Source organism: Ascaphus truei, chromosome 21, assembly GCF_040206685.1.
Source record: "Ascaphus truei isolate aAscTru1 chromosome 21, aAscTru1.hap1, whole genome shotgun sequence".
NCBI lineage: Eukaryota > Metazoa > Chordata > Amphibia > Anura > Ascaphidae > Ascaphus > Ascaphus truei.
Genome location: NC_134503.1, coordinates 22393264 through 22419559, shown reverse-complemented (window position 1 = coordinate 22419559; position 26296 = coordinate 22393264). Strand labels below are relative to the sequence as shown.

At 50.1% G+C, this 26296-nt stretch overlaps 1 protein-coding gene across 5 annotated transcripts in view; it reads right to left on the bottom strand.

Moving 5' to 3' along the window:
• RABGAP1 (RAB GTPase activating protein 1) overlaps positions 1 to 26296 on the bottom strand; it is a 154329-nt gene that overhangs the window by 29458 nt on the left and 98575 nt on the right. For 4 of the 5 annotated variants that reach the window (XM_075579350.1, XM_075579349.1, XM_075579351.1 and 1 more), the window contains 4 exons: positions 17138 to 17251; positions 10510 to 10584; positions 9945 to 10070; positions 1916 to 2059 (listed from right to left, as the gene is read on the bottom strand). In XM_075579350.1, the coding sequence (XP_075435465.1) occupies positions 1916 to 2059; positions 9945 to 10070; positions 10510 to 10584; positions 17138 to 17251 (459 nt within the window). Of the gene's footprint in view, positions 1 to 1915; positions 2060 to 9944; positions 10071 to 10509; positions 10585 to 17137; positions 17252 to 22645; positions 22875 to 26296 lie in introns of those variants that run through there. The other variant, XM_075579352.1, reaches the window with a different exon arrangement.

Sequence of the window (26296 nt, the reverse complement as noted above, 5' to 3'; positions counted from 1 at the left end):
AACATTAGAAATTACCCAGCAGTGCAATACTCTGCACGCTAACATTATGAATTACCCAGCAGTGCAATGCTCTGCACGCTAATATTATGAATTACCCAGCAGTGCAATACTCTGCACGCTAACATTATGAATTACCCAGCAGTGCAATACTCTGCACGCTAACATTATGAATTACCCAGCAGTGCAATACTCTGCACGCTAACATTATGAATTACCCAGCAGTGCAATACTCTGCACGCTAACATTATGAATTACCCAGCAGTGCAATACTCTGCACGCTAACATTATGAATTACCCAGCAGTGCAATGCTCTGCACGTTGCCCTTCCGAATTACCCAGCAGTGCAATACTCTGCACGCTAACATTATGAATTACCCAGCAGTGCAATGCTCTGCACGCTAACATTATGAATTACCCAGCAGTGCAATGCTCTGCACAATAACATTATGAATTACCCAGCAGTGCAATACTCTGCACGCTAACATTATGAATTACCCAGCAGTGCAATACTCTGCACGCTAACATTATGACTTGCCCAGCAGTGCAATACTCTGCACGCTAACATTAGGACTTGCCCAGCAGGGCAATACTCTGCACGCTACCATTATGAATTACCCAGCAGTGCAATACTCTGCACGCTAACATTATGAATTACCCAGCAGTGCAATACTCTGCACGCTAACATTATGAATTACCCAGCAGTGCAATACTCTGCACGCTAACATTATGAATTACCCAGCAGTGCAATACTCTGCACGCTAACATTATGAATTACCCAGCAGTGCAATGCTCTGCACGTTGCCCTTCCGAATTACCCAGCAGTGCAATACTCTGCACTATAACATTATGAATTACCCAGCAGTGCAATACTCTGCACGCTAACATTATGAATTACCCAGCAGTGCAATGCTCTGCACGCTAACATTATGAATTACCCAGCAGTGCAATGCTCTGCACAATAACATTATGAATTACCCAGCAGTGCAATACTCTGCACGCTAACATTATGAATTACCCAGCAGCGCAATGCTCTGCACAATAACATTATGAATTACCCAGCAGCGCAATGCTCTGCACACTAACATTATGAATTACCCAGCAGTGCAATACTCTGCACGCTAACATTATGAATTACCCAGCAGTGCAATACTCTGCACGCTAACATTATGACTTGCCCAGCAGTGCAATACTCTGCACGCTAACATTAGGACTTGCCCAGCAGGGCAATACTCTGCACGCTAACATTATGAATTACCCAGCAGTGCAATACTCTGCACGCTAACATTATGAATTACCCAGCAGTGCAATGCTCTGCACGCCAACATTATGAATTACCCAGCAGTGCAATGCTCTGCACGTTAACATTATGACTTACCCAGCAGTGCAATACTCTGCACGCTAACATTATGAATTACTCAGCAGTGCAATGCTCTGCACGTTAACATTATGAATTACCCAGCAGTGCAATGCTCTGCACGTTAACATTATGACTTGCCCAGCAGTGCAATACTCTGCACGCTAACATTATGAATTACCCAGCAGCGCAATACTCTGCACGCTAATATTATGAAATACCCAGCGTTGCAATGCTCTGCACGCTAACATTATGAATTCTCCAGCAGTGCAATGCTCTGCAGGCTAACATTATGAATTCCCCAGCAGTGCAATGCTCTGCAGGCTAACATTATGAATTACCCAGCAGTGCAATGCTCTGCACGTTAACATTATGAATTACCCAGCAGTGCAATGCTCTGCACGTTAACATTATGAATCACCCAGCAGTGCAATGCTCTGCACGCTAACATTATGTATTACCCAGCAGTGCAATGCTCTGCACTCTAACATTATGTATTACCCAGCAGTGCAGGCCCCTCTGGCAGGGAAAGCGCCCGCAGCTGGAACCTCAGCACCTTACCTCACATAAGAGCAGGTCAATGATGTGGAAGACCATGTAGAGGGGGAACTTTGCAGTGAAGAGGGTGAGGAACCACTGGGAGGCGTACATGTGAGCTTCCAGGCTGATCTCCAGGAAGTGCGTGTACAGATCAGGAATGTACTCCTGCAACGACAGGAGGAGCACTCATGGGCACACAATACACACACGCAGGGGTCACTGCATGGGCACACAATACAGACACGCAGGGGTCACCGCATGGGCACACAATACAGACACGCAGGGGTCACTGCATGGGCACACAATACAGACACGCAGGGGTCACCGCATGGGCACACAATACAGACACGCAGGGGTCACCGCATGGGCACACAATACAGACACGCAGGGGTCACTGCATGGGCACACAATACAGACACGCAGGGGTCACTGCATGTCCACACAATACAGACACGCAGGGGTCACTGCATGGGCACACAATACAGACACGCAGGGGTCACTGCATGGGCACACAATACAGACACGCAGGGGTCACTGCATGGGCACAAAATACAGACACGCAGGGGTCACTGCATGGGCACACAATACAGACACGAAGGGGTCACTGCATGGGCACACAATACAGACACGCAGGGGTCACTGCATGTCCACACAATACAGACACGCAGGGGTCACCGCATGGGCACACAATACAGACACGCAGGGGTCACCGCATGGGCACACAATACAGACACACAGGGGTCACTGCATGGGCACACAATACAGACACGCAGGGGTCACTGCATGTCCACACAATACAGACACGCAGGGGTCACTGCATGTCCACACAATACAGACACGCAGGGGTCACCGCATGGGCACACAATGCAGACACGCAGGGGTCACTGCATGGGCACACAATACAGACACGCAGGGGTCACTGCATGGGCACACAATACAGACACGCAGGGGTCACTGCATGGGCACACAATACAGACACGCAGGGGTCACCGCATGGGCACACAATACAGACACACAGGGGTCACTGCATGGGCACACAATACAGACACGCAGGGGTCACTGCATGTCCACACAATACAGACACGCAAGGGTCACTGCATGGGCACACAATACAGACACGCAGGGGTCACTGCATGGGCACAAAATACAGACAAACAGGGGTCACTGCATGGGCACAAAATACAGACACGCAGGGGTCACTGCATGGGCACACAATACACACACGCAGGGGTCACCGCATGGGCACACAATACAGACACGCAGGGGTCACCGCATGGGCACACAATACAGACACGCAGGGGTCACTGCATGGGCACAAAATACAGACACATAGAGGTCACCGCATGGCCACACAATACAGACACGCAGGGGTCACTGCATGGGCACAAAATACAGACACACAGGGGTCACTGCATGGGCACACAATACAGACACGCAGGGGTCACTGCATGGGCACAAAATACAGACACGCAGGGGTCACTGCATGGGCACACAATACAGACACGCAGGGGTCACTGCATGGGCACACAATACAGACACACAGGGGTCACTGCATGGGCACAAAATACAGACACGCAGGGGTCACTGCATGGGCACACAATACAGACACGCAGGGGTCACTGCATGGGCACACAATACAGACACGCAGGGGTCACTGCATGGGCACACAATACAGACACGCAGGGGTCACTGCATGGGCACAAAATACAGACACACAGGGGTCACTGCATGGGCACACAATACAGACACGCAGGGGTCACCGCATGGGCACAAAATACAGACACGCAGGGGTCACCACATGGGCACACAATACAGACACGCAGGGGTCACTGCATGGGCACACAATACAGACACGCAGGGGTCACTGCATGTCCACACAATACAGACACGCAGGGGTCACTGCATGGGCACAAAATACAGACACGCAGGGGTCAGTGCATGGGCACACAATACAGGCACGCAGGGGTCACTGCATGTCCACACAATACAGACACGCAGGGGTCACTGCATGGGCACAAAATACAGACACGCAGGGGTCACTGCATGGGCACACAATACAGACACGCAGGGGTCACTGCATGTCCACACAATACAGGCACGCAGGGGTCACTGCATGGGCACACAATACAGACACGCAGGGGTCACTGCATGGGCACACAATACAGACACGCAGGGGTCACTGCATGGGCACACAATACAGACACGCAGGGGTCACTGCATGTCCACACAATACAGACACGCAGGGGTCACTGCATGGGCACAAAATACAGACACGCAGGGGTCACTGCATTGGCACACAATACAGACACGCAGGGGTCACTGCATGGGCACACAATACAGACACGCAGGGGTCACTGCATGGGCACACAATACAGACACGCAGGGGTCACCGCATGGGCACAAAATACAGACACGCAGGGGTCACTGCATGGGCACAAAATACAGACACGCAGGGGTCACTGCATGGGCACACAATACACAAACGCAGGGGTCACCGCATGGGCACACAATACAGACACGCAGGGGTCACCGCATGGGCACACAATACAGACACGCAGGGGTCACTGCATGGGCACAAAATACAGACACATAGAGGTCACCGCATGGCCACACAATACAGACACGCAGGGGTCACTGCATGGGCACACAATACAGACACGCAGGGGTCACTGCATGGGCACACAATACACAAACGCAGGGGTCACCGCATGGGCACACAATACAGACACGCAGGGGTCACCGCATGGGCACACAATACAGACACGCAGGGGTCACTGCATGGGCACAAAATACAGACACATAGAGGTCACCGCATGGCCACACAATACAGACACGCAGGGGTCACTGCATGGGCACACAATACAGACACGCAGGGGTCACTGCATGGGCACACAATACAGACACACAGGGGTCACTGCATGGGCACAAAATACAGACACGCAGGGGTCACTGCAAGGGCACACAATACAGACACGCAGGGGTCACTGCATGGGCACACAATACAGACACGCAGGGGTCACTGCATGGGCACACAATACAGACACGCAGGGGTCACTGCATGTCCACACAATACAGACACGCAGGGGTCACTGCATGGGCACACAATACAGACACGCAGGGGTCACCGCATGGGCACAAAATACAGACACGCAGGGGTCACTGCATGGGCACACAATACAGACACGCAGGGGTCACCGCATGGGCACACAATACAGACACGCAGGGGTCACTGCATGGGCACACAATACAGACACGCAGGGGTCACCGCATGGGCACACAATACAGACACGCAGGGGTCACTGCATGGGCACACAATACACAAACGCAGGGGTCACCGCATGGGCACACAATACAGACACGCAGGGGTCACCGCATGGGCACACAATACAGACACGCAGGGGTCACTGCATGGGCACAAAATACAGACACATAGAGGTCACCGCATGGCCACACAATACAGACACGCAGGGGTCACTGCATGGGCACACAATACAGACACGCAGGGGTCACTGCATGGGCACACAATACAGACACACAGGGGTCACTGCATGGGCACAAAATACAGACACGCAGGGGTCACTGCATGGGCACACAATACAGACACGCAGGGGTCACTGCATGGGCACACAATACAGACACGCAGGGGTCACTGCATGGGCACACAATACAGACACGCAGGGGTCACTGCATGTCCACACAATACAGACACGCAGGGGTCACTGCATGGGCACAAAATACAGACACGCAGGGGTCACTGCATGGGCACACAATACAGACACGCAGGGGTCACTGCATGGGCACACAATACAGACACGCAGGGGTCACTGCATGGGCACACAATACAGACACGCAGGGGTCACCGCATGGGCACAAAATACAGACACGCAGGGGTCACTGCATGGGCACAAAATACAGACACGCAGGGGTCACTGCATGGGCACACAATACAGACACGCAGGGGTCACTGCATGGGCACAAAATACAGACACACAGGGGTCACTGCATGGGCACACAATACAGACACGCAGGGGTCACCGCATGGGCACAAAATACAGACACGCAGGGGTCACCACATGGGCACACAATACAGACACGCAGGGGTCACTGCATGGGCACACAATACAGACACGCAGGGGTCACTGCATGTCCACACAATACAGACACGCAGGGGTCACTGCATGGGCACACAATACAGACCCGCAGGGGTCACCGCATGGGCACACAATACAGACACGCAGGGGTCACTGCATGGGCACACAATACAGACACGCAGGGGTCACTGCATGGGCACACAATACAGGTACGCAGGGGTCACTGCATGTCCACACAATACAGACACGCAGGGGTCACTGCATGGGCACAAAATACAGACACGCAGGGGTCACTGCATGGGCACACAATACAGACACGCAGGGGTCACTGCATGTCCACACAATACAGGCACGCAGGGGTCACTGCATGGGCACACAATACAGACACGCAGGGGTCACTGCATGGGCACACAATACAGACACGCAGGGGTCACTGCATGTCCACACAATACAGACACGCAGGGGTCACTGCATGGGCACACAATACAGACACGCAGGGGTCACTGCATGTCCACACAATACAGACACGCAGGGGTCACTGCATGGGCACAAAATACAGACACGCAGGGGTCACTGCATGGGCACACAATACAGACACGCAGGGGTCACTGCATGGGCACACAATACAGACACGCAGGGGTCACTGCATGGGCACACAATACAGACACGCAGGGGTCACCGCATGGGCACAAAATACAGACACGCAGGGGTCACTGCATGGGCACAAAATACAGACACGCAGGGGTCACTGCATGGGCACACAATACACAAACGCAGGGGTCACCGCATGGGCACACAATACAGACACGCAGGGGTCACCGCATGGGCACACAATACAGACACGCAGGGGTCACTGCATGGGCACAAAATACAGACACATAGAGGTCACCGCATGGCCACACAATACAGACACGCAGGGGTCACTGCATGGGCACACAATACAGACACGCAGGGGTCACTGCATGGGCACACAATACACAAACGCAGGGGTCACCGCATGGGCACACAATACAGACACGCAGGGGTCACCGCATGGGCACACAATACAGACACGCAGGGGTCACTGCATGGGCACAAAATACAGACACATAGAGGTCACCGCATGGCCACACAATACAGACACGCAGGGGTCACTGCATGGGCACACAATACAGACACGCAGGGGTCACTGCATGGGCACACAATACAGACACACAGGGGTCACTGCATGGGCACAAAATACAGACACGCAGGGGTCACTGCATGGGCACACAATACAGACACGCAGGGGTCACTGCATGGGCACACAATACAGACACGCAGGGGTCACTGCATGGGCACACAATACAGACACGCAGGGGTCACTGCATGTCCACACAATACAGACACGCAGGGGTCACTGCATGGGCACACAATACAGACACGCAGGGGTCACCGCATGGGCACAAAATACAGACACGCAGGGGTCACTGCATGGGCACACAATACAGACACGCAGGGGTCACCGCATGGGCACACAATACAGACACGCAGGGGTCACTGCATGGGCACACAATACAGACACGCAGGGGTCACCGCATGGGCACACAATACAGACACGCAGGGGTCACTGCATGGGCACACAATACACAAACGCAGGGGTCACCGCATGGGCACACAATACAGACACGCAGGGGTCACCGCATGGGCACACAATACAGACACGCAGGGGTCACTGCATGGGCACAAAATACAGACACGCAGGGGTCACTGCATGGGCACACAATACAGACACGCAGGGGTCACTGCATGGGCACAAAATACAGACACATAGAGGTCACCGCATGGCCACACAATACAGACACGCAGGGGTCACTGCATGGGCACACAATACAGACACGCAGGGGTCACTGCATGGGCACACAATACAGACACACAGGGGTCACTGCATGGGCACAAAATACAGACACGCAGGGGTCACTGCATGGGCACACAATACAGACACGCAGGGGTCACTGCATGGGCACACAATACAGACACGCAGGGGTCACTGCATGGGCACACAATACAGACACGCAGGGGTCACTGCATGTCCACACAATACAGACACGCAGGGGTCACTGCATGGGCACACAATACAGACACGCAGGGGTCACCGCATGGGCACAAAATACAGACACGCAGGGGTCACTGCATGGGCACACAATACAGACACGCAGGGGTCACCGCATGGGCACACAATACAGACACGCAGGGGTCACTGCATGGGCACACAATACAGACACGCAGGGGTCACCGCATGGGCACACAATACAGACACGCAGGGGTCACTGCATGGGCACACAATACAGACACGCAGGGGTCACCGCATGGGCACACAATACAGACACGCAGGGGTCACTGCATGGGCACACAATACAGACACGCAGGGGTCACTGCATGTCCACACAATACAGACACGCAGGGGTCACTGCATGGGCACAAAATACAGACACACAGGGGTTACTGCATGGGCACAAAATACAGAGACGCAGGGGTCACTGCATGGGCACACAATACAGACATGCAGGGGTCACTGCATGTCCACACAATACAGACACGCAGGGGTCACTGCATGTCCGCACAATACAGACACGCAGGGGTCACTGCATGGGCACACAATACAGACACGCAGGGGTCACTGCATGGGCACACAATACAGACACGCAGGGGTCACCGCATGGGCACACAATACACACACGCAGGGGTCACCGCATGGGCACACAATACAGACACGCAGGGGTCACCGCATGGGCACACAATACAGACACGCAGGGGTCACTGCATGGGCACACAATACAGACACGCAGGCGTCACTGCATGGGCACACAATACAGACACACAGGGGTCACTGCATGGGCACACAATACACACACGCAGGGGTCACCGCATGGGCACACAATACACACACGCAGGGGTCACCGCATGGGCACATAATACACACACGCAGGGGTCACCGCATGGGCACACAATACAGACACACAGGGGTCACTGCATGGGCACACAATACACACACGCAGGGGTCACCGCATGGGCACACAATACAGACACGCAGGGGTCACTGCATGGGCACACAATACAGACACGCAGGGGTCACTGCATGGGCACACAATACAGACACGCAGGGGTCACCGCATCTCCACACAATACAGGGGTCACTGCATGTCCGCAACATGTCTCTAACCATACAGCTATTACTGGGAGGAAGGGAAATACTTATCACTGCCGTCTCTAAACATAGGTGAGCAGACAGGACTGCCCGGGTGCACGCTCTGAGACACCCGGAGGCCGCGGAAACGGGGGATTTTATTATTGGTAATAGCCCCCTGAAATACCTGACAAACGAAGCGGAATTATAGTAACAACGACATGAAAACTCCCGAACAGGAAGAAGGCTTATATGGAACAGAAGGTAAACGGCGGTTAGAACCTGCTCGCAGAGCGCAGCTCTCTGGGGTTCTAGAGCGACAGCAGCACGGAACTGGTGGAGACATCTTTTATATCATTGTGTGTCTTCTCCCAGCGGCAGGTCTGACCATGAGCGAGGAGAACCGGTATTTATATCATTGTGTGTCTTCTCCCAGCGGCAGGTCTGACCATGAGCGAGGAGAACCGGTATTTATATCATTGTGTGTCTTCTCCCAGCGGCAGGTCTGACCATGAGCGAGGAGAACCGGTATTTATATCACGTTCCTACAAATTATTTTGGCCAAAGGAATGCTTAAAAAATGTCCAATTAATGACTTTATTTGATATAGAAACATATTTTTAGTTTGCGATTTCATGCATTGGAAGGAGCCTGTTTCAGAGTCTCCCCACTGGTGGTAACGAAGCAGGAGGAGCCATTCCTGACACACTCGGACATGTGATAATAAGCCCATTATTTTCCCTACAGTAAAACACGTGGACAGCTGTCCCAGTGGCGGCCCCCGCTGTCTCTGCATGCTAGAGGAGTCTCTCACCTGCATCAGCCGCTCCAGCTGGCAAAACTTGCAGTGAAGATCTTCAAAATTTTGTTTGAAAAGCTCCCGGAGTCCGTAATCGAACATGATCTTGACCAGGACGCTGAAAGCTTGTTCTTCAGGCATCTGTGGGATTAGAAACAAGTCGTGCTTGCTGTGTGGACCCTTCCTCAACTTTCTGATCTCCTCGAACATGAATAATGCAGAGATTCCCCACATCTCCATATCAAGCATCCCAGAGGAAGCAGATCCCGCAGCTCACGTAATTGGGACAGCTTCTTATCTACTCTATATGCGGAAACCAGATCACAGCCCACATAACCAACCCGGGGACTCTATTACCCAACCCGGGGACTCTATTACCCAACCCGGGGACTCTATTACCCAACCCGGGGACTCTATTACCAAACAACCCATCTGTCTCACACACGCCCAGGAACTACCTGACCTCTGCACCACCGAAGACATGAGGTGTACTGACAGTTACTGTTTCCTTATAAGCTCACCAATTATAATACATGTTTGTTAGCACACGCGTGCACTGACTACTGAGAAATAAACTTACATGCAGCAGGAGAACCGCAGCAAGGAATGACTGCCCTTGGCAATATCCGATCTCCTCATCGTACACAGAATAGGCCTGAGGGAAGGAAGACAAGAGACCATCAAACATCCATTTCATGTGTTCAACATGAAATCCAACAGCCAGGCAGCGACGCTGATCAGCAACGCACAATCCAGTTACACACCGAAAGCACTGCATCACTGCCTTAAATAGCACACTGCCGATCCCTGCATCACTGCCTTCAATAACACACTGCCGATCCCTGCATCACTGCATTCAATAGCACACTGCCGATCCCTGCAACACTGCATTCAATAGCACACTGCCGATCCCTGCAACACTGCATTCAATAGCACACTGCCGATCCCTGCAACACTGCATTCAATAGCACACTGCCGATCCCTGCAACACTGCATTCAATTGGTCATCACTAGAGTCTAGGCGCAAAGTTCACCTTTCCTGTCTCACCCTCAAATACTTTCTGGGCAAGCTACCCAGCTACCTGAACAAGCTCCTCACCCCTACCACATACAGCACCTATCACCTGAGATCAGACTCCAAAAGACTATTCATGGTCCCAAGGCTCAACAAAGTATCCGGACGTTCCTCCTTCTCCTTCCGTGAACCCCAAAACTGGATCAACCTACCAGAGACTCTCATATCCACCACCAGCTTAAATTCTTTCAAATCGAAGGCTGTCTCACACTTTAATCTGGTCTGTAACTGTTTCATACGCTCATAATATATATTTTCTTTAACTGTGCACGCAATGTCTCTGTATATAATGTATACCTTGTTCATTTATGTAACTGTACTTGTAACCATGTATTATTTGTTTTACTCTGTGCCCAGGACATACTTGAAAACGAGAGGTAACTCAATGTATTACTTCCTGGTAAAATGTTATAAATAAATAAATAAATAATTCAATAGCACACTGCCGATCCCTGCATCACTGCATTCAATAGCACACTGCCGATCCCTGCATCACTGCCTTCAATAGAACACTGTCGATCCCTGCATCACTGCCTTCAATAGCACACTGCCGATCCCTGCATCACTGCCTTCAATAGCACACTGCCGATCCCTGCATCAATGCCTTCAATAGCACACTGCCGATCCCTGCATCACTGCCTTCAATAGCACACTGCCGATCCCTGCACCACTGCCTTCAATAGCACACTGCCGATCCCTGCATCACTGCCTTCAATAGCACACTGCCGATCCCTGCATCACTGCCTTCAATAACACACTGCCGATCCCTGCATCACTGCCTTCAATAGCACACTGTCGATCCCTGCATCACTGCCTTCAATAGCACACTGCCGATCCCTGCATCAATGCCTTCAATAGCACACTGACGATACCTGCATCACTGCCTTCAATAGCACACTGACGATCCCTGCATCACTGCCTTCAATAGCACACTGCCGATCCCTGCACCACTGCCTTCAATAGCACACTGCCGATCCCTGCATCACTGCCTTCAATAGCACACTGCCGATCCCTGAATCACTGCATTCAATAGCACACTGCCGATCCCTGCACCACTGCATTCAATAGCACACTGCCGATCCCTGCATCACTGCATTCAATAGCACACTGCCGATCCCTGCATCACTGCATTCAATAGCACACTGCCGATCCCTGTACCACTGCCTTCAATAGCACACTGCCGATCCCTGCATCACTGCCTTCAATAGCACACTGCCGATCCCTGCATCACTGCCTTCAATAACACACTGCCGATCCCTGCATCACTGCCTTCAATAGCACACTGCCGATTCCTGCATCACTGCCTTCAATAACACACTGCCGATCCCTGCATCACTGCCTTCAATAGCACACTGTCGATCCCTGCATCACTGCCTTCAATAGCACACTGCCGATCCCTGCATCAATGCCTTCAATAGCACACTGACGATCCCTGCATCACTGCCTTCAATAGCACACTGACGATCCCTGCATCACTGCATTCAATAGCACACTGCCGATCCCTGCACCACTGCCTTCAATAGCACACTGCCGATCCCTGCATCACTGCCTTCAATAGCACACTGCCGATCCCTGCATCACTGCATTCAATAGCACACTGCCGATCCCTGCACCACTGCATTCAACAGCACACTGCCGATCCCTGCACCACTGCATTAAATAGCACACTGCAGATCCCTGCATCACTGCATTCAATAGCACACTGCCGATCCCTGCAACACTGCATTCAATAGCACACTGCCGATCCCTGCACCACTGCATTCCATAGCACACTACCGATCCCTGCATCACTGCATTCAATAGCACACTGTCGATCCCTACACCACTGCATTCAATAGCACACTGCCGATCCCTGCATCACTGCCTTCAATAGCACACTGCCGATCCCTGCATCACTGCCTTCAATAGCACACTGCCGATCCCTGCATCACTGCCTTCAATAGCACACTGCCGATCCCTGCATCACTGCATTCAATAGCGCACTGCCGATCCCTGCACCACTGCATTCAATAGCACACTGCGATCCCTGCATCACAGCCTTCAATAGCGCACTGCCGATCCCTGCATCACTGCCTTCAATAGCACACTGCCGATCCCTGCATCACTGCCTTCAATAGCACACTGCCGATCCCTGCATCACTGCCTTCAATAGCACACTGCAGATCCCTGCATCACTGCATTCAATAGCACACTGCAGATCCCTGCATCACTGCATTCAATAGCACACTGCCGATCCCTGCATCAATGCCTTCAATAGCACACTGCCGATCCCTGCATCACTGCCTTCAATAGCGCACTGCCGATCCCTGCATCACTGCATTCAATAGCACACTGCAGATCCCTGCATCACTGCATTCAATAGCACACTGCAGATCCCTGCATCACTGCATTCAATAGCACACTGCCGATCCCTGCAACACTGCATTCAATAGCACACTGCCGATCCCTGCACAACTGCATTCAATAGCACACTGAGATCCCTGCACCACTGCATTCAATAGCACACTGCGATCCCTGCACCACTGCATTCAATAGCAAACTGCCGATCCCTGCATCACTGCATTCAATAGCACACTGCCGATCCCTGCACCACTGCATTCAATAGCACACTGCCGATCCCTGCACCACTGCATTCAATAGCACACTGCGATCCCTGCACCACTGCATTCAATAGCACACGGCGATCCCTGCACCACTGCATTCAATAGCACACTGCGATCCCTGCACCACTGCATTCAATAGCACACTGCCGATCCCTGCACCACTGCATTCAATAGCACACTGCGATCCCTGCACCACTGCATTCAATAGCACACTGCGATCCCTGCACCACTGCATTCAATAGCACACTGCGATCCCTGCGCCACTGCATTCAATAGCACACTGCCAATCCCTGCACCACTGCATTCAATAGCACACTGCGATCCCTGCATTCAGTAGCACACTGCGATCCCTGCACCACTGCATTCAATAGCACACTGCCGATCCCTGCACCACTGCATCCAATAGCACACTGCAATCCCTGCACCACTGCATTCAATAGCACACTGCGATCCCTGCACCACTGCATTCAATAGCACACTGCCGATCCCTGCATCACTGCCTTCAATAGCACACTGCCGATCCCTGCACCACTGCATTCAATAGCACACTGCCGATCCCTGCACCACTGCATCCAATAGCACACTGCGATCCCTGCACCACTGCATTCAATAGCACACTGGGATCCCTGCACCACTGCATTCAATAGCACACTGCGATCCCTGCACCACTGCATTCAATAGCACACTGCCGATCCCTGCATAACTGCATTCAATAGCACACTGCCGATCCCTGCACCACTGCATTAAATAGCACACTGCGATCCCTGCACCACTGCATTCAATAGCACACTGCCGATCCCTGCACCACTGCATTCAATAGCACACTGCGATCCCTGCACCACTGCATTCAATAGCACACTGCGATCCCTGCACCACTGCATTCAATAGCACACTCCCGATCCCTGCACCACTGCATTCAATAGCACACTGGGATCCCTACACCACTGCAATCAATAGCACACTGCGATCCCTGCACCACTGCATTCAATAGCACACTGCCGATCCCTGCATCACTACATTCAATAGCACACTGCCGATCCCTGCACCACTGCATTAAATAGCACACTGCGATCCCTGCACCACTGCATTCAATAGCACACTGCCGATCCCTGCACCACTGCATTCAATAGCACACTGCCGATCCCTGCACCACTGCATTCAATAGCACACTGCCGATCCCTGCACCACTGCATTCAATAGCACACTCCCGATCCCTGCACCACTGCATTCAATAGCACACGGCCGATCCCTGCACCACTGCATTCAATAGCACACTGCCGATCCCTGCACCACTGCATTCAATAGCACACTGCGATCCCTGCACCACTGCATTCAATATCACACTCCCGATCCCTGCACCACTGCATTCAATAGCACACTGCCGATCCCTGCACCACTGCATTCAATAGCACACTGCCGATCCCTGCACCACTGCATTAAATGGCACACTGCGATCCCTGCACCACTGCATTAAATAACGCATTGAGACGCCCGCACTGCACCTCCCTGCAAAACAATACAAATAGTGACTTTCTTTAATCTCTTTATAACTTTACTCTCTTTATAACTCTCTCACACACCTACCACCTTCTCACATAGTGCACCTATCTCTGAAACTTTCTCCCTCTCAATGGTAATTGAGTATCTACCTCCTCTCTCTAACGTCAAACCCCAGCTGAAAACTCACCTGTTCAACGTAGCGTTTAAATAGCCCTGGGTGACCACTACTCCCCAACACACGTTCTAATCAATGTACTTCATTTTACTGCTATTGCTTCCGTTATTCCCTCCAAATGACAATTAGATTGTAAGCTCTCTGGGGTAGGAACTCCTTTATCCCAGTTATATCAATGCGCCTATCCCATCTAAATTTATATATTTCTCGCATTGTAATGTTTGCAAAAACTGCAAAGCGCCGTGTAACTTGTGGGCACTGTCATAAGACCAATAAAATATTCAGTATTTTAATAATCGGGCGCACAAAATGTTCATTTCAGTTACGAGTTACATCTTAAATATGCATGTATTGTTTGTATTGTTTGTATTGGGGTCAGGCCACAATGACCCCGGCCTGTTTCTGTGTTTGTCTAGAAGTGGGGTTACCGTATCTAAGAGCAAACCTGGTCTGGGATTGTGAGGGGGTTAAAAACACAGACTCACAACTCTGGCTGACAGTGGAAATAAATGGGGCATCTTTAGGTAACAAAATACATTCCTCACGTGATTGGGTAACGCAAGAGGGCATGGCCAGGAAGACATGCCACGTCTGTGCACGTTTACCAACTATAAGATATCGCGGGTCTGATACGATTCACAAGAATAACGCATTATATATATATATATGGTGAGGGTGCAATGGTCAGACAGATATCCATTTGTCTCTCAAATGTAGGATTAACCCTGTCAAGACTAATCTCTATGCCTGCGGCAAATTTACCCGAACGCGATGAGGTGGGTCACAATACTCTAGGCCAGGGGTGCGCTAAGCTTTTAACCTGTGCCCCCCCCTGCCTGCTTACCTCCCGGCTCGCCCCGCCCCTCCTCGGCTCCGGCGTCACGTTGTCATGGCAACGCGATGTCACGTGACCCCATGACTTCATTTGACGCCAGTTCCAAAGACCAGGTAGGAGAAGCTGCAGAGGCCTCGCGCGGTCCCCCCCCCCTCAACACCCCCCAGCATTTAAATGCCTTGGGGGGAGAGCATGGGACCTATGTAGCAGCCGCGTCCCCTCCTGGAAATTCTCCTTCCCCCCCCGGGTGGCGCCCCCCACTTTGCACACCCCTGATCTAGGCGTTACGAGGCATTTTTCAATTCATTTTTTTAAATATTTTCTCCCAAGCCATAACAATGGATTAGAGAATGATGAAGGGGCGTTAAGGACATGCCCAGGAGGTTGGCTTCGTCCGTTTAAAAAGCAGGGAGTTTTCGGATTAAAAAACATGCATTTGGGCTGTGAATTTAGAATTCAACAGAGGGTGCGTCATGCCAATTACACGCGTGGATTCTGTCACTTTCAACTCCAAGCCCTCTTTGAAGGCATCTGATATTTTTATGTGGCGACGTGTTTAGATTTTCTTGTTTCACCCTGTTATTTTATTGAACTGCATATATTATACAGTATGTTTCAAAATGTTCTGGAACTAAGCACTGTGCTACTTTTTTATATTAAATCTAAAATGTAATAAGTACTGTTTAGGGCTTTAATTCAACGTTGCAAGTTTATGAAGAGAGTAACTACATTTTCGGACGCATTTTGCTACAATCTATTTTGTGTGCGTTAATGACGTATTTTTCTTAGTAAACGGGTCCCTAGCAAGAAGACTTTTTCTATCCTTGGTGGTGGCAGCGATTTAATGGTTATATTTGTGATGGATTGAGAGGAGATATTGCTCATTTTTGGGGAGATTACCAAGTCAGCTAGATAGCTGTGTGTATTAACCCTCGTCACATACACAAGTCACATACTCACAGGTGTGCCGTTCGTGGCAGGCACTATAAACATGACATATGTGGAGTAATGCTGGAATACCTTGCAGATTTTGTAGAGAGAGTCCTGCCCGTCTCCGCCAGTGTCTTTGAAGTAGTCATGAGCTGGGAACGTCCGGTTGATGTCCCTTGTGATGGCGCTGTCCTGCGGAGACTCCTGGGAAAAGAAGAAACGCAACGGTGTGTGTCATCTACGTACAAAAAATGTACTATATGCTGTACAGCCCAGCCCTAAAACATCCCCGCCCCCCCAGCCCTAACACACCCTCGCCCACCCAGCCTCCTATGGCGTCCCCAAACAGGGAAAGCCCTGAAGAATAACACACAAATAATCAGAGGATTATAAATAGCCCCCTATAATTGCACTCAAGGTAGGTGACAAATAACGTATATTGTCTATTGTGAACTGGCTGCTATAGCAACAGATTTGCCACTAGCTATATGTTTGGAACATAATTTGTTCATATTTGTACCGTTACCAAACACATTTGGGGATTTTATCTATGTACTGTTGTGCATTTTATAGTGTCTCGTCGTTTTTATAGCATACTATTAAAGTTTTTGTTATTTTCATTTGAGTGTGACCTTCAGGCGGTGTATCCTATGCTAGGATTTGGCTATTATCCAACCAGTTCACAATAGACAATATACATTATTTGTCACCTACCTTGAGTGCAATTATAGGGGGCTATTTATAATCCTCTGATTATTTGTGTGTTATGCTTTGTGCTTTCTCCCTTGCACCAGGTAGATTATTTCTTGTCATTTGCATGTATGTGTGTCTGGTGTAGCGACGTGCCCCTTGTGTATATTCAAAGCCCTGAAGAAGTCTGTGTTTGCGATGAAACGCGTTGGGTTGTCTAGGTGAGGGCTGTCTGAAGGGAGTACGCCAGCTGTTTGGGGACAGCCCTTGTGAGATGAGGCGGATACTCGATAGTCGGTTGAGAACGCCAGATAGCGTGAAACAGCGACTCTCGGGATCATCACAGCCGAATCCGCTGCTCACCCGCTCTGCACCCAGTCTCCTGGGCATGTGATTCCAAGATACATCGGCTGGTAACACGAGGCACCCACTCTGTGCAAAGTTCTAACCTCATGTTTATGAGGGCATTTGTATCCTACCCGTAACAGATTGATTATTACACAGATTCATACTATGAAGTGGGAGTTTCTCAGTTTTTTTTTAATTTTTTTTTTAACACTTTATACATAATATGTTTTTCCCAAGTGGGGTACAGAAGGCAAGAACAGGAGGGCCACATCATCAGCGTGTATACATACAGTGATGCTCTGATCATTTAAACCAAGATATATATATATATATATACACACGATTTGCTACCATATGACTTCACTGTGTAAATTACAGACACAAAACAGGGGGAACGTCAGATTATTATTACTAATCCTAAAGACAAACTGCAATTACATTACGTTGTGTGTTATTCAATACAGGCAGTCCCGGGTTATCCAAGGGAACCCGTTCTGGAAGTAGCCTTGGATAGTGACACCGATGTAAAGTGAGTCCCATGTTAATCAGTGGCGGTGAACGGTGGATAACGCATTCCGGCGTCGAAAAACGGCCCCTAGGGTTGCATTGTAAAGCGTTGGATATGCCATTCGTTGTAATGTGAAACGTTGGATAACGAGGACTACCTGTACTGACACCTTTAAGTGGGACGTTTTAAATGTTCAAGTGCTTAGGGCTTCTTCTGTACATGGAGAAGACACCGGGGCAGTTATTCTAGCTGTCTTTATTTAATCTTCAATCCCAGTTTAACTCTGCAGTAATGGCTGGATTGATCCTTTTAATATAGGGCCTTATCTGCTCCCTGAAGTGGCAGAATGCAGGGCATTGAGCTCTGTGAGAAAGCGTTATCTGGAGTCCCGCCACATGTGCCTCTTTCAATTCCATTCAATCTTGAGGAAGTGATAACAGTACATAAAATGATTGAAACAAAGAGCATGTTTTTGTAAGCGTTGCTGGAAGCCTGGCCCCCCCCCAGTGAGGGCGGTGGCAGGGGGGCATCGTCCAACCTTCTCTCGGCTATTTTTATACCTTTCTATGAGAATTGGCTCACTGGGCCATTTCTCAAGCTTGTAGGGCAATGAGAACTGTAGGAAACCCTCCAGAGCCCACACCCCCGGCAAACCCCGAGTGAGCTTAGAAAGACAGGAAGAAAGTGAAAGTAATAAACAAAGCACCGAAAAGCCATGAGAAATAGGACCCTATTACATGCTTTGTTTCCCAAAACAAACAATACTATTTAGGGTTACCAGAAACATGAAGGTTGGAATGGGTCTGAAAATAAACATAACAGGGTCTTCTGCTCCTGGCCCCAAGAAGTGCGCCCCACAGACTCTCACTGAGCCTGTCATGCAGCTTAATTTCAATCAAAATGAGTATCTGTGAATTAGATCCATCTCATTATTATATATCCACTGTTTGGCCCCTCTTAATCATGAACAAGTTCTAGGTCTCCTCTAAGACAGAGGTATAAGGTAGAGATCCACTCACAAGTTCATAATGCAATTCTCCATTTAATGTGACAGCCAAGAACAGAGGAGAAACAACGTTTCAGCTCCCTTATGGACCTTTCATCAGGACCTGAAACGTGGTCTTTCCACTGTTCTTGGCTGTCACATTCAATGGAGAATTGCATTACGAACTTGTGAGTTGAGCTCTACCTTATACCTCTGTCCTAGAGGAGACCGGCACTTTGAAGAAAGTTGTGTCTATGTTGTGTTGGATGCACGAGCGGGTTTCTCCTCGCCTAGAATGATTTCCCGGCACTTTGGAATTGGCCTCAATCATGGACACACAAGACTGGTCAGTAAGTTCCCTGACCAAACTGCTATCCATGCGTTATGTCACCATGTGTGAGCAATGGGACGGCATTACGGAATTCAAAATGTGCTTCTCTTTTTTATACAGTACTTAATACAATGTCCACTAATGACCAGTGAGTTCATCGCTAAGCTATTCAATTAACCCAATCACATATAGATTAAATACATTATTATTAAGAAGATCTTTATTTAAAAATAGTGCTTTTCCCAATGTAGGGCGAACAGAATATAGAATGCAATTATACGGTTTGTATTGAATGTCGGAGGTTGCGGTTCACTCATTGAATGCCTGGGTCAAGAGGTACGCCTTGAGTCCGTTTTAAAATTTTTTTTCCAGAGAGGGGTGCCTCAGGCCGTACGAGACTGTCAAAAGTAGGAGGCACATGGTTAGAAACTCGGGCCCCAAAAGAAGTCTAGGAGATTCTGGGAACTGTTGGGAGTCCTTCACGTGCGGATCGAAATGGGGGAGTGGGAGTGTGGGGAATCAGGAGCTCTCTCATGCAGCGAGACCCCGATTATATAGTGCTTTTAAATGTCAGCAAGTCAATAAAATCATTGTATAGAGCAACAGCAGACCCGCTTAATAGAGTAAAAAAAATTAAACAGCATTTCTTTATCAGTTTGTTCTTTATTCTGTGCCTGAATAATAAGAGGTCTGTTGTTTTCGCTCCTAGCAGTTTTAGGAATGAGGCCAGCGTTATTACATGATTATTTTAGGATATCGAAGCAGAACCAACAGGAATAAAAATAGAAGCAACACAGAATATTTTTTTATATAAACATTTTAGTGGTTCGTTGTCAGTTCTATGAAATATGTCAAAGATAAAAAAAAAAAAACGCAACAGCAGCACCTAATATGATATTGTCCAGATGTATAATTTAATAAATCCTAAAACACGGTAATGTACTCACCGTTTGCTTTGTTATAAACACTTATTGTTGAAAAAGCAGAGACAAATTCTCCCTTAGGTCACGACAACTCCGGGTGCGGCCTGTCATTTCAGCGTCTTGGTACATACAGAAAGGTCAGTGCCTACCGATGAGGTCACTACTCGAGCAGCCCAATCCCGACTCACCAGAGGGGCCTGAAAGAATCACCATTATCTCCAACGCGTTTTATTGATCTCTCTTACGTCGTTCCCAAGATCCTTCCGATTATGTAGAGCCACGACACGCGCGGGGGTAATGACGATTCTTTCAGCCCATTACTGGTATCACTTCTGGTTTCCGGATAAAGCTGGGATAGTCCTGCGTGCCTCCGCCGGGACGCTCAGGTAAGTGACCTTATCGGTAGGTGCTGGAACTGCTGTTCGTACCGAGATACTACCATTAAAAGGCAGCACTAGGAGATAACGCAACCTAAGGGAGAATTATTCTCTACTTTTCATCAATAAATGCTTGTTTTATTATGAACAATTATGAGTGTATTACCACTTATTAGTATTTATTCAAATGATACTCCTGGATAATATAGGACAATGTAGCACTGTGTGCTGCTGATCAACGCAGCGCAGCCCACTTCCACATGCAGCGCAGCTCACTCCCACATGCAGCGCAGCCCACTCCCACATGCAGCGCAGCCCACTCCCACACGCAGCGCAGCCCACTCCCACACAGATTGGAGTATAACGGGGATTATGCCTTTTACTGGACTGGAGGATTTGAGAGAAACCCCACTTATTTCTGCACTAGGGCTGATGCATGTGGGGTAAGGTGTTTGGCACTTTAAAATATGGATATTAAGAGTAACTTATTATATTTGTATATTATTTTTCAGATGCCACATTTATATGCTATTTCCCTCACTGTGTTTATTAAAGGTGCATTTGCTGTGCACCCTATATGTGGTATGTTCGGTTTATCCGATATTCTATTTTATTTGGTGGTTTATATATATTTATATAATTGCTCTGTTTTTGCACAACGGAGATTACATTGTTATTAATAATAAAATTACCACCATTATTCTTTAATCTATATACATATTGTATTTTACTGATAATAGGGCGACCCTGAGCATAAGGCGACCCCCTAATTTCAGTAGTTGCTGGAAAGAATAAAAGTTCACATGCTCTCACACGCATCTCTGCGTCTGATCTTCCTGCCACAAGCAACATGGCCGCCTCAGGCCCCCAAGGCGGAGCTTCCTCTGTTTTACCCATCTACATCCCACTGCTGATTGGCTCGCAAAGTGGGCGGGGCCCGATTATAAAGGCGCAGCTGTACGTTTCGACTTAACTTTATTGGAAAAGAAAACGTCGCCTTAAAATCAGGCAAAAACGGTATATTTGTAATACTTTTGAATTCCTATATTCGATCTATTGAAGGAGATTTTATTTCTCATAATCGCAGATTTTGGTAGCACTTCCTCCCTTCTCATTCTTTATTCATTACTCTCCGCCCGTGTACGAGAGGGACGGGATAGCACACGCATGGCACACGCATGACACACGCAGCTCCCACATGTAGTAACACTGCCCATTCTATCTGACTCAAAACCAACAGAAAACCGCCTGAAACATGAAGCCCGTGCAAAAATAACTCTACTCCGTGTATGGTCTCCAGGATGAATATTTCCCTTTATCACCCTCATATCTGCACCTTTCTCCAAGCGCAGGTAACCAAGAGAAGAAATAGACACAACCGCGCAATATTTATACTCTGTGGGTAACATTAGGGTCAATGCGGCGTTACTACTCACATTTACCCCAAAATAGCATATCCCAAACAGTGGCAGTCTGGGAATCGGAGAGCGACAGCTCGTTTCATCCAGCGATTCCGGGAGGGCGGACAGATGCATCACGCAAGGCCACAGCGCACGCACGGAGGCAGCGAGCCCGCCGCAAGTGCATGCATGGAGGCGGCGAGACCGCACCAAGCGTATGCACGGAGGCGGCAAGAGCGCAGCAATCGCGGGTATGGAGTCGGAAGTGACCACAGCAAGCGCGAGCAAGCACGTGGCGAGACCGCAGCACGCACGGTGTGGACCAGACCGCAGCGCACGCACGGAGGGGACGAGACAGCAGCGCACGCACGGAGGGGATGAGACAGCAGCGCACGCACGGAGGGGACGAGACAGCAGCACACGCACGGAGGGGACGAGACAGCAGCGCACGCACGGAGGGGACGAGACAGCAGCGCACACACGGAGGGGACGAGACAGCAGCGCACGCACGGAGGGGACGAGACAGCAGCGCACGCACGGAGGGGACGAGACAGCAGCACACGCACGGAGGGGACGAGACAGCAGCGCACGCACGGAGGGGACGAGACCGCAGCGCACGCACAGAGGGGATGAGACCGCAGCACGCACGGTGTGGACCAGACCGCAGCGCATGCACGGAGGGGACGAGACAGCAGCGCACGCACGGAGGGGACGAGACAGCAGCGCACGCACGGAGGGGACGAGACAGCAGCGCGCGCACGGAGGGGACGAGACAGCAGCGCGCGCACGGAGGGGACGAGACAGCAGCGCGCGCACGGAGGGGACGAGACCGCAGCGCACGCACGGAGGGGACCAGACCGCAGCGCACGCACGGAGGGGACGAGACCACAGCACGCACGGAGGGGACGAGACAGCAGCGCACGCACGGAGGGGACGAGACAGCAGTGCACGCACTGAGGGGACGAGACAGCAGCGCACGCACGGAGGGGACGAGACAGCAGCGTACGCACGGAGGGGACGAGACAGCAGCGCACGGAGGGGACGAAACAGCAGCGCACGCACGGAGGGGACGAGACAGCAGCGCACGCACAGAGGGGACGAGACAGCAGCGCACGCACAGAGGGGACGAGACAGCAGCGCACGCACGGAGGGGACGAGACAGCAGCGCGCGCACGGAGGGGACGAGACAGCAGCGCACGCACGGAGGGGACGAGACAGCAGCGCACGCACGGAGGGGACGAGACAGCAGCTTGCCAACAGCTCAGGAGATTCTTCACAGATTACATCTGTTATTTAAGTAATAATCCCCGAAGGGACTTTAACCCAGCCAGGGCATTATTGGCCAGTAATGCCCTGTTCTGAGGGGATTATTACTATTATAGGCTAAATGTAGGCTTATTTCATAAATAATAGACACTTTTGTATAGTTAGATTTTGTTATTAAAATAAAATGGTAAATACATGAAACCACCTCTATATACTCTTACACTGCAGATTTCTATATCACACACTGCCGCCCCTCTGTGTATACACACACACACACACACCAACTGCTCAACACACACAAACTGCTGCTGCTACACATACACACACACACACACACACACACACACACACACACACACCACCTCCTCTACACTCAACACTTCTACACACACACAACACAGCACCTCTACACACACACAACACAGCACCTCTACAGACACACAATACAGCACCTACACACACACACACACACACACACACACACACACACACACACACACACACACACACAATACAGCACCTCTACACACACACACGCACCTCCACACGCACCTCCACACACCTCCACACACACACCTACACAATACAGCACCTCTACACACACACAACACAGCAGCTCTACACACACACACAACACAGCAGCTCTACACACACACACACACAACACAGCAGCTCTACACACACACACACACAACACAGCAGCTCTACACACACACACACACACAACACAGCAGCTCTACACACACACACAACACAGCAGCTCTACACACACACACACAACACAGCAGCTCTACACACACACACACAACACAGCAGCTCTACACACACACACACAACACAGCAGCTCTACACACACACACAACACAGCAGCTCTACACACACACACAACACAGCAGCTCTACACACACACACAACACAGCAGCTCTACACACACACACACACACACACACACACACACACACACACACACACACACACACACACACACACACACACACACACACACACACACAACAGCAGCTACACACACACACACACACACACACACACACACACACACACACACACACACACCAAAGCAGCTCTACGCACACAAACTCTGCTGCCACACACACATGCTACACCCATAAACACTGCTGCTGACACACACACACACACACACACTGGAGCTCTATACACACACATCAGCTCTACACACACAAACTGCTGCTACACATACAACAGCACAACACAACACAACACACACAGCAGCCACAATAAAAAATGCAGCCACTTACTAAACTTTGCACTCCCCCCCACCTCTACACACACCCCACACTGCACCTCTACACACACCCAACACTGCACCTCTATACACAACACTGCACCTCTACACACACAACCACCCACACACACCTCTACACACACACACTGCTGCTACAACACACATGCTACACCCATAAACACTGCTGCTGACACACACACACTCAGCACCTCTACACAGATATACAACAGCACAGCACACACTCACTGCTACTGACACTCACACACAAACTGCAGCCACAAAGAGACTGCAGACAGCCACTTACTTCTGTGCAGTCTCTCCCCCCCCCCCCCCCCCCTCGCTCCCAATTCAACTGAATCTGCTCAAGAAATCTCAGTCAGCTCGGGAGGGGGAGGAGTCAACACGTGGCTCATACATCCTGACCAATCCCCTGCCCTGTCTCAGAGCTGTTACTTCAATCAGACGAATCCCCTGCCCTGTCTGAGCTGTTCTGAAAGCTGATTGGCTGGAAATAAACACATTGAAAACTACACATTCTGCTGCTTAAATTCCGGGCATTACTGATTGGATAATGCCCGGAATTTTACTGCTTTAGTCTATAATAAGCGTTAAAGAATGGCCGCTTTGTACGTGCACTTTCTGTTAATTTTATCTGTTGGATACAAACGTGTTTACACTGCCTGCACTATTCCCGCTTAGCCCACCGACCAGACTACATGGATAACAATGATAACACTGCTACTGTTTGGGATATGCTATTTTGGGGTAAATGTGAGATGTACCCGCACATTGGCCCCAAACAGGAACCGCAGATTAAACATATTTCTCTATTCTGCCCATTTCTTCCCTTTGCCACCTGCTGCGCCCCCCTGCGCTTGGAGAAATCATACTCTGGAAACAGTTCATCTGAGGGTTTGAGCAGCAAATCTATGCATCAATAAACCCCATTTAACCCATATACACATTATTCACTCTCCCCTTCCCCCATCTCCATTGTTTTGGTGATTGTTTAACATGCCTCATATTTAAATGTGCTACAATGTATGAAACAAGACTAGAAATATAACCAGCACACGCCATCTCCTTACACAGCCAATCGGCATCGGACTCACACAGTTTGGTGGAGAAAAGCACAGATTTATTTTTGTCATCATCAT